Source organism: Syngnathus floridae, chromosome 21, assembly GCF_059516105.1.
Source record: "Syngnathus floridae isolate MCC-2025c chromosome 21, RoL_Sflo_1.0, whole genome shotgun sequence".
Classification (NCBI taxonomy): domain Eukaryota; kingdom Metazoa; phylum Chordata; class Actinopteri; order Syngnathiformes; family Syngnathidae; genus Syngnathus; species Syngnathus floridae.
Window position 1 is genome coordinate 3,189,055 of NC_142433.1, and position 9,096 is coordinate 3,198,150.

Here is a 9,096-nt window from a genome sequence, read left to right on the forward strand (position 1 = left end):
CATAATTATAACACTAAATGCAGTACTGTAAATTGTTTACTTAGTAATAAAGTTTTACACAATTTACCTTTTCATAATTATAACACTAAATGCAGTACTGTAAATTGTTTACTTAGTAATAAAGTTATATTTAAAAAAAAGCGTATACAAATCGTCATTCTGAGACAATGAATTTCCACGAATAATAATAATGATTTTAGTTCCTTATTAGTTTTCAGTTTTAAATATTACGAATATCACAATATTATTATTATTATTACGAACCTCCACATGTGATCCTACGGCACCGCGAAACCAAACTACCCTATTTCAGTATCCAATGATATTGCTTTGAATTCTTGCTCAGCCAATCAGAAATCGTTAGGGCTTAGTAGGTTGTCGCCTTTTTGTGTTGTCATTACCAACCATGTTGCTCATTTATAAAATGAAACGTTTTCTCATATAATAATCGTCACAATATTTAATAATGAGTAACATATGTAGGGAGGTCATCACGCTTCAGCTAGGACATTATTCTAACTTCGTGGGCACTCATTGGTGGAATTTACAGGTAAGAAACATAACCAGCTAACTCAGCTAGCTCCAATGTTAGCTTTGCATGTGTTGTGTTGCTTCCAAACAAAGCTAGAAGTTAGTCAAGGCAATTTTATTTTATGAGACCATTGAAAACATTTCTCTAAGGAAAAGCAAAACTGTGGAGAGGAAATTATGTTCATTGCCAAGCCTTGGACTGTATTTGATTGTCTGAGCGTTCTTAGAATTGTAAAAATAATATAAGTGATGCGGCCATACTGTGTTTGTAGGATGCATCACTGTCATATGACCCAGAGATGCCACCTGGAGACTTCCAGAGTGATGTCATGTTTCGTGAAGGTCAAACTCTTGGTGGCAGCATCACCTACACTCCACGCCTCATTTCCATGGACCTCAAAGGTAACGTAATGCATCATAAATTGTTTGCTGTGAATTTATAAGAAATTATATATTCACATAAGAATGTATTTGTCACAAAAGGAAGTCTACAAACTCTACGGCAGGAAGGAAGTCTGTATGATACTAGCAAAGAAACATCTGCTCTTACCTGGTAAATAAAGAATAACAGTATGGTTGGGTTTGTTTTTTTCTTATTTTTCATAACTATTGTCTGTATAATAGGGATGGAAGCCTAATGGTTCATAAAGAGAGCCCCCCTGCAAAAAACGCCTTTCTTGAAGACCTGGACAAGTTGGATGTGAGTAGACCAATAAATTAATATTTAGGCAATTAAACATTGCTTTAATGCCAACCTGTGTTCTTTCATACTCAGTGTGGGGACATACTGACAGTTCCAGATTTTTCATCCAGCTCCCGAGCTTCATGTAAGTAAAATTTAATCAAAGCTTACTCAATGTGCATTTTTCCTGATCCGTTCACCCGCCTAGCAGGTTCTCTAAGTGTGGATACTGTCAATAGTCAGCTTGCTCGAGTCCAGAAGAAATACAGCTTGGAGGGTAGGGTCAAGGTCTGGTCTGACTTCCTACGCATCCATTTGCACCCTCGGACCATCTCGGTTATCCATCAGTACAACCATGATGGGTGAGTTAGAGATTAAGATTTTTTTTGTGTGTGTTTTGCTAACTATGTGGATGTTTTTCTACATTTTAAAAGCGACATGCACCCCCCCTCCCTTTTTTTTTTATGATCAGAGAGGCTGATCGTCTGGAGGCTTTCGGCCAGGGGGAAGCACTGCTTCAGGGAGCAGTGCTGGAAGATCTAGATGACAAATTGCATTTTTTTGTTGAGGAGTGTGACTACTTCCAGGTAAGCATCATCACATCACAAGTAGTCACTGTTTGGTGTCTCGGGTTGTTCCTCCTCTGACTGTATCTCCACTTTAGGGTTTCCAGGTGCTCTGTGACATGACGGATGGCTTTGCAGGTCTTGGCTCAAAGGTCACAGAAATGCTGCAGGACGCGTACGGTGCTCGAGGCATCCTGACCTTTGGGACGGCTCCCATCAGTCACCCAAATTCAGTGAGTTTAACTCAACCTTGTTTAAAGTGTTTAGTGCCAATTTTGTTTGTGTTCAAGCAGACTCCAATGAAGGACCTCTACCATCTGTTGAACTGTGCGTTGGGGATGGTCCACATGGCCAGTCACAGTTCCTTCTTCTGTCCGCTGACCCTGCGAGGAGGACTAGGCCTACGACCGTCATCTCCTATAAGCTTCCCTTACCTAAACTATGACGTATGTACTCTTAAGTTAAAAAAAAAATGGATTTCCTGAATAACTTCATCGTGTTTGTGTTGCAGCCATCACTTTGGTACCACTCCAGCTCTGTCCTGTCTCTCGCTTTGGATGCACTCACTGTGCCGTACAGACTGAGGAGCAACTCCGTCCCCATGTGGCAGCTGGCAGACTCGCTCTCGACGTCGGGGAGAAAGGTGATTTTATTATTTGCTTTAATGACTTCCAACTTTACATACTGTATGATATTGAATTGTAGGTGGTGGCAGCTTACGGCGCCGTCCCGTTTCCAATGATGCACGGCAGCTCTCTTCCTGATGCCCTGAGCGCTTGTGAATCGTTGCCATGGAAACCGCTGTCAACGTGCGCCGAAGCAGGCGACGGTCGATGCTATGGCCAGTGGGTGACGCTCAAAGGCTTGGAAGGCCAAAGACTCACCAGGTATAGTTGGTTGACTTAAGGTGAATCTTCCCATGTGGAAAAAATCTGTAATATAATTTTGTCTTTTTTTGATCAGTTCTGTTGCTCCAGGGATGAAACCGCCATCTCCTCTTCACAGCCTCCACAGCGGGGAGGATGTTCTAGCATCTTACATCACATCTTTCTATCCTACAGCTCCTCTGTAAGGCTCACAACTGATTCATACATCAATTTTACAAAGTTTTAAAAACTTTCTCCCTTTCAGAGCTCTGCAGCTGGTATCCGGGCCTAGCAAATTGACCCCACCTTTCCCTCAGATATTCAGTCAGGCCCTGACCGAACAAGGCCTACAGCAGGACCTGCTTCCAACTAGTTGTGAGTTTCTGAAGTTTCATCATCTGCTCCGAAACATTTGTAGCATGCTAATGATCTGCTCTTCATAGCTCAAGTCTCCTCTGTCCCGGTCATCACGTCCCTCCAGTCGGGGCCCGCGTTGGAGCCGTGGCTCTCGGAGTTGCATCGCAGCATCAGCGCTTTCGACATCCGCCGCGTGGCCCCCAGCTTTCTTTCCCAGGGTCTCGAAATGGCCGACTACAGCGAGGCACTCGAGGAGTTACGCTTATTGGCTCGAAAATATCGGGACGATAGCAGTGGAGCAACGCGGTCGTCTTCTGAGGAGGAGGACGACTGATGTGGATTGGACACGAGGATGGATGGACTTTTTGTTTACATCATGCTTATACTCCCTTTTAAAAAGGTACCAAACAGCATTTTCTAGTACAAACAGTAAAGGAAACTAAGAAATCATGAATGAAAACGATATCAAGAGGCCTTTTTTTATTTGAAATCATGTTGAAGAGCTTTCACAAAAGGTGAAATGTGTATTCCAATCGAGCACAGCAGTACATATTTAGCATCGACATTTAGGACAAAAAACATATACCACCAAATTAACTTAAAAAAAACTTGAGTCTCACAGACTGGCATTTAAAAAGCCTCCACTTTTGGGTCTACGGGAAAGGAGAAAAATGTTAAAGCAAATGAAATGGGAGATGTGCATAAGACATCAAGAGCAAGTATCTTGGTTGACCAACTACCTATCAAAAACGTGAAGTAACCCATGATGAGCGTAATGCAAAAGTGGGAGGGGACACACGAGGAGGGGGTGACAGACAGTGCAAAAAAACTACGAGCGGGAACGAGAGCGGGACTGGGAACGGGATTTGGAGCGGGATTTGGAACGAGAGACCGAACGGGAAGCGGAGCGGGAGCGCTCTTTGACGGGGCTAGGCGAGCGGGACTTGGATTTAGATTTGGACTTGGACCTGGCTCTGGATTTCGAATCAGCGGGGGAGCAGGAGCGAGAACGCCGCTCTTGTTCCCCTGCCTCGTCTTCGCTCTTGGGAGGGTCACGACCCTTTGATGCAGACTTCCTGGAGACTGAACGGGAGCGAGACCTCGATCGGGATCTGGACTCGTCGTCGTTGCTCTTCTTTGCCTCTTTCTTGCTCTTCTTGCTTCTGGGGCTGCGGCTCCTACTCTGCTCTTTGTCCTTTCGGTCCCCGTTGCTGCGCTCGTCTTCCTTCTTGCTCTTTCCTTTAGTCTTCTTGCTGGTGGAGTGACTGCGGGAGCGGGAAGCAGGCCTGCAGAAGGAAAAAAAGGTCATTAGACACTAAAGAAATCTACAATGCGTATCTGTATTCATTTAAATCCTATTCCTTCTTTAAAGAGTACACAAAACGAAACTACGGCACAGTTTGACGTCTCACCTGGAGCGGGAGCGGCTCCGGCTGCTGCTTTCACTGCGGCTTCGGCTCTTGCGGGACCTGCGGCTCCTGGAGCGGGACCTGAATTAGCAGCAGGTTAGTACAGTCAACCATTTTGACAAATAAGTCAAATTAAATCTTCTGAAAAGTCACTGTGCTTCGTACCTGGAACGGCTTCTGCTGCGTGAATAGGAACGGCGGCGCTTCGCTCCGGGGCGATCTTCAATGAGACGGATCTTTCTGCCGTTGACCTCGGTGCCGTCCAACTTCTCCAGAGCCCGCTTCATGTCAGCGTAGAGCCTGAACTCGATCACCCCTTCGTTCTTTCGACCCTTGTGCGTATCGGCGTAAGTCACCTCCCCTGCTTGCCTCATGTAATCCTTCGGGATAAAAATGGACATATTTTTAATTGCAGTGACAATATATATGTGTACAGTACTACTTTAAAATAATACCTTTAAGTCCTGCCAGCTGCATCGGCTGGACAGATTCTCAACAATGAGTCGATAGTCCGTCCTAATAGGTGGACCATAGCGGTCTCTCCCCCAACGTCCTCCGTAACCACCTTGCAAGGTAACAAGGATAGAGCAACAAAATGAGGACCGCATAGCAATAGAGATGCGCTTATTATTTTGAACTCCACACTATTCTACAAATACTTAAAGCCACTCTGACAGAAATAAAAAAGACTGGGAAATTTTAAGTTCATAAAATAACTTAAAATAAAAAAAAAAGAGATAAAATCTATGTACATGTACGAAAATTGTCAAGTTTAGCTAATTCTGTCTATACTTAAAAGAAAGCAAGTCATTAAATGTAAGATACAGAATATTCTAAATCATTTAAAATTACAAAGAACTGAAATAGGACAGTTCCGGTAAACAAAAGGTTCTAAGCTAGCCTAAAAACAACTGAGTGTTAGAGTAAATGTTCTTTTTTTAGGCTGAACCCACATCTGTTCCTAACCCCCATGGCATCCTCACCACCCGGCCTGGGCTGGGCCTAATGGCAATAGCGGTCTTCATTCACAATGGCTCCCTTTTTTGGTCTGCCCAGGGGCCCAGAATGGTCAAACCACACTCTTGGAAAGGGGGGACACCATGGCCAGCAATAGGGCGGGCAGTCAGCAAAGGACTCTTTCAATTGAAACATTGAGGTTCTTTGTTAAAGCTTTACCTTTAAAATTGACAATCAACTTTAATAGAATGTTCAAAAAATATAAAACAACATTCACAGCATATTGAATTCAGAATTATCATCATGAAGGTTTTCCTTTTGCAAATATGTTTTGTAAATTGCTACATTGATTAATTTGACTACTCATTGGTGGCTTGGGTGCACTCAAATTTAACAGGGAATCTTTCTTGTCTGCAATTAATGTCCAAACAGCTTTCAATTTCATGCAAACTAGTAATCATGAAAATAAAGCAAAGCATGATGGGGACGATGTCTGTTTGCCGTATCTGCTGAAACGTCAATGTTTACATCCCAACATTTCCATGCACACAAGCCACCAAGAGGAACGGTTTAGCAGTAAATCACGAGTAAATTAATAAATATAAATTGTGAAAAGGACATCGTTTCGTTGGTGAACTTACTCCTTCCTCCCCCTCCTCCTCCTCCACTGTAGCCTCCATCACGACGAGGTCCTTTGGTGTGCTCCACAATCACACGCTCCCCGCACAGCTCCTTCCCATTCAGGTCGTACACGGCATCGTCGGCGTCGCGCGGGTCATCAAATTCAACGAACCCATACCTGGAGAGACCGATCGGTGACGATAAGACACAAAATTAATCAAACATATAGATCCTGGATGAACAGACTAAAATCGGTTACAAATGCACGCTAACATTGTGACATTGCCACGTCTAGCATTAGCTTGCAGCCGTAGCACGCTAACCACGATTAAACTACTAGCAGAGGAAATCTGGTGTGTAATAAAAATTCATGCATAATTCAATGCACAGCGGAGTTTACTTGAATAAAATATAACAAAGACAATCCGATCAGTAGGGCCTGCACAGGCCCGTACCGCCAGGTTAGCTCAACATTAGCATTCCAACAGTCATCGAGGGAAAGGCCGAAACGTTACCCGTTTTTCAAATCGACTTCCAGTATCTTCCCGTAGCTCTTAAAGAACCTCTCGACGTCCTTTTCCCTGGCCCGATAGCTCAGCCGTCCGATATACACCCTTGACATTCTGCCGAATTGTGAAGATCACAATTCGACAGTTAGAACGAGAAAAGGCGAAAGGAAAGAAGAATGCGGGAAGAGAGAAGCAGATTTATCAGCAGTTCTTCACAATGGCGCCGCGACGACGAGGCGTGGTCTATTTTCTTCTTCGGTGCTTTTTAGTGGTTGTCAAAAAGACTTTGCGTTTTACTATCGCCGTCTTGTGGGAAGACGCAGTACTGTTTGAACACTTTGATTTTTTTTTTTTAACTTAGTAGGTACATGTTAAACTATTACTCATAATTTATTTTACTTTAACTATTTAAACAAACCTGTACTATTGAAATTGTTAAAAGTCACAAAAACACCCTTTCATTGCCGGATGTTTAGCCCGTTATGCCAGTTTTGGGCGGGGCTACCTTTAACCCCGAGGGGATTGTTTTTCAAAATAATCTCTTGAGTTGAAGTTGTAGAACTTTTGTGTAATAATAATGTTGTGTTTGGCAGGGTGGCGGAATAATAACACTTTGATGTCCGCTTGTAAGACTTGATGAAATGTGGTGGTCCATTGAAAGTAAAGTGAGGTCTCATTTGGAGACAAATAACGGGACGCATCGCCAGCCGAATGTTAGCTAACAGCGCAACTAGCCGGCTAAATCGGACTAAGTTATTATGGAGCGCGAGACTTTTTCAAAATATTCCTGGATTGATTTCGTTTTTTCTATCATCGGCGTGTGTACTTTTTTAGTGGACTGGGGCTCCGACTTGTGGGTGGCCATCGAGTTTTACTGCCATGGTGACTTTTTGTGGTTCGGGGCACTGGTCGCCCTCATGATCGTGTCGTCCTCCTTAGTCCAAATGTTTAGCTGGTTCTGGTTGAAATATGACCGCCAATTGCCTGGCTTCCGAAGTGAAATCGGAGCCGAAGCGGTTCTGTTTGTGGACCGAGTCAAGCTCACCTGTCTGTTGCATGTGCTGCAGCTGGGTTTCCTATGCAGGTACACGTAATATCTATTATTTTAATCTGATCATTTGGTTAAACATTCATTTCAAGCAGTCATGCATTTGATTTACAACACGCAGCATCGCATTGTTGTGATTCCAACATTTTCTTACCAACACAAAAATTGTCTCGTTATGCGTCACAGCATGCAAGCATATGATTACATTTGACAAGTGCCGTGACCATAAATGTCAAGTTCAGGTGTGGCGGCGACAGATAATAACTGTGCAGCATCCTGTCACATTCCATACCTATTTTGCTTTGTTGAGGTCTGCTGAACAAATATTTTATCCCATCACGCCCTCTAGGCACATCTCGGCTATCAGGCAAGGCTTCCGGGTATGGTGGCGTAAAGAAGAAGGCTCCGAGTACGCCGTCTACCTGACCCACGACCTCAGCATGCTGCGGCTCATCGAGACGTTCTGCGAAAGCGCTCCGCAGCTCACGCTCATGATCTACGTGGTGCTGCGCACCAACAAAGCCAGGACCGTCCAGTGTGAGTTCTTCCCTGATGGACCCTTAATCACAAATGTGTTGTGACTGATGATGTGTTTGCAGTCGTCAGCATTGTGGCGTCAACCACGTCCATCGCCTGGATGGTGGTGGACTACCACCGCTGCCTGCGCTCCTTCCTGCCAGACAAGGCCAAGCAGGGCTGGGGCTCCTCCTTGGTCTACTTCCTGTGGAACCTCCTGCTCATTTCCCCTCGTGTCGCTGCTCTCGCCCTCTTCGCTTCTGTCCTGCCAGCCTACATTGCCGCCCACTTCCTCATCGTTTGGTCTAGCTTTGTCATATGGGCTTGGCGACAGAGGACCGACTTTATGGACAGCGTCGGGGGGGAATGGCTCTACCGGGCCACGGTGGGGCTCATTTGGTACTTCAGCTGGTTTAACGTAGCCGAGGGTCGGACTCGAAGCCGAAGTATCATCTACCATACCTTCATCACCACCGACGGAGGAATCCTGCTCGCCACCTGGTGGTGCTACCGAGACCCCGTGACCTCCCAATCATACGCAATGGCCCTTCTCATCACTCTACCTCTTACCTACCTGCTAGGACTGCTTTTTAAATGCATCTACTACTGCTGCTTCCACCCTAAATTGTGGAGGCCCCCACTTAGGGAACCCGGACTGCCCGACGACTTGCCTGATTCACAAGTGTCCTTCAGAGAGTTTCCCATCCAGGAGGCTGCAGAGTCCTCCCAGCTGCTCAACAAAAGAATGGCACACAATGCGGCACTCTTTTACTCCAGTCAGTAGAACGATTGACGTGTTTATCTGACTGCAAAGTGCAAATGAAAGATTTTTAATGAATACCTCTCATACAGTGTCAATTAAAACTGACCACTGTTGTTTTTGGATACAGTTCTGTCAATTGTGCAGGTATAATAAAATGTCCAATCATATTTTTGTTATTATAGCCATATGAAGTTGGCAATATGGCAGATTTTTATAAATAATTCATTCCTGTCGTGGAACCCATACATTAAGGTCAAACTGTTTACAGTCA

At 44.6% G+C, this 9,096-nt stretch overlaps 3 protein-coding genes across 3 annotated transcripts; 2 read left to right on the forward strand and 1 right to left on the reverse strand.

The window, feature by feature from the left end:
- The first annotated feature begins 353 nt into the window (after window positions 1–353).
- On the forward strand, window positions 354–4,181 carry msto1 (misato mitochondrial distribution and morphology regulator 1). The gene is made up of 14 exons (XM_088366204.1): window positions 354–550; window positions 804–933; window positions 1,015–1,084; window positions 1,156–1,231; window positions 1,307–1,358; window positions 1,425–1,575; window positions 1,686–1,800; window positions 1,878–2,012; window positions 2,073–2,225; window positions 2,291–2,422; window positions 2,485–2,666; window positions 2,743–2,847; window positions 2,911–3,020; window positions 3,089–4,181. The coding sequence occupies exons 1-14, from the start codon at window positions 467–469 to the stop codon at window positions 3,334–3,336; spliced, it is 1,743 nt and encodes a 580-aa protein (XP_088222330.1). The 5' UTR covers window positions 354–466; the 3' UTR covers window positions 3,337–4,181.
- On the reverse strand, window positions 3,468–6,748 carry srsf4 (serine and arginine rich splicing factor 4). The gene is made up of 6 exons (XM_088366210.1): window positions 6,505–6,748; window positions 6,010–6,167; window positions 4,867–4,976; window positions 4,577–4,791; window positions 4,415–4,492; window positions 3,468–4,288 (listed from the first exon to the last, which is right to left on the reverse strand). The coding sequence occupies exons 1-6, from the start codon at window positions 6,609–6,611 to the stop codon at window positions 3,832–3,834; spliced, it is 1,125 nt and encodes a 374-aa protein (XP_088222336.1). The 5' UTR covers window positions 6,612–6,748; the 3' UTR covers window positions 3,468–3,831.
- A 227-nt stretch (window positions 6,749–6,975) lies between these two features.
- Window positions 6,976–8,992, forward strand: xkr8.3 (XK related 8, tandem duplicate 3). The gene is made up of 3 exons (XM_088366209.1): window positions 6,976–7,582; window positions 7,896–8,083; window positions 8,146–8,992. The coding sequence occupies exons 1-3, from the start codon at window positions 7,257–7,259 to the stop codon at window positions 8,844–8,846; spliced, it is 1,215 nt and encodes a 404-aa protein (XP_088222335.1). The 5' UTR covers window positions 6,976–7,256; the 3' UTR covers window positions 8,847–8,992.
- Window positions 8,993–9,096: the final 104 nt, after the last annotated feature.

Excerpts from the sequence above, each read along its gene's own strand:
- xkr8.3 (XM_088366209.1), top strand. The coding sequence starts at position 7,257 with ATGGAGCGCGAGACTTTTTCAAAATATTCCTGGATTGATTTCGTTTTT. Across the intron at positions 7,583-7,895 it reads CAGCTGGGTTTCCTATGCAG|GCACATCTCGGCTATCAGGC; the intron begins GTACACGTAATA and ends CACGCCCTCTAG. Across the intron at positions 8,084-8,145 it reads CAAAGCCAGGACCGTCCAGT|TCGTCAGCATTGTGGCGTCA; the intron begins GTGAGTTCTTCC and ends ATGTGTTTGCAG.
- msto1 (XM_088366204.1), top strand. The coding sequence starts at position 467 with ATGAGTAACATATGTAGGGAGGTCATCACGCTTCAGCTAGGACATTAT. Across the intron at positions 934-1,014 it reads CATTTCCATGGACCTCAAAG|GAAGTCTACAAACTCTACGG; the intron begins GTAACGTAATGC and ends TTGTCACAAAAG. Across the intron at positions 2,013-2,072 it reads CCATCAGTCACCCAAATTCA|ACTCCAATGAAGGACCTCTA; the intron begins GTGAGTTTAACT and ends GTGTTCAAGCAG.
- srsf4 (XM_088366210.1), bottom strand. The coding sequence starts at position 6,611 with ATGTCAAGGGTGTATATCGGACGGCTGAGCTATCGGGCCAGGGAAAAG. Across the intron at positions 6,168-6,504 it reads GAAGTCGATTTGAAAAACGG|GTATGGGTTCGTTGAATTTG; the intron begins GTAACGTTTCGG and ends CGGTCTCTCCAG. Across the intron at positions 4,493-4,576 it reads CGCAGCAGAAGCCGTTCCAG|GTCCCGCTCCAGGAGCCGCA; the intron begins GTACGAAGCACA and ends CTGCTAATTCAG.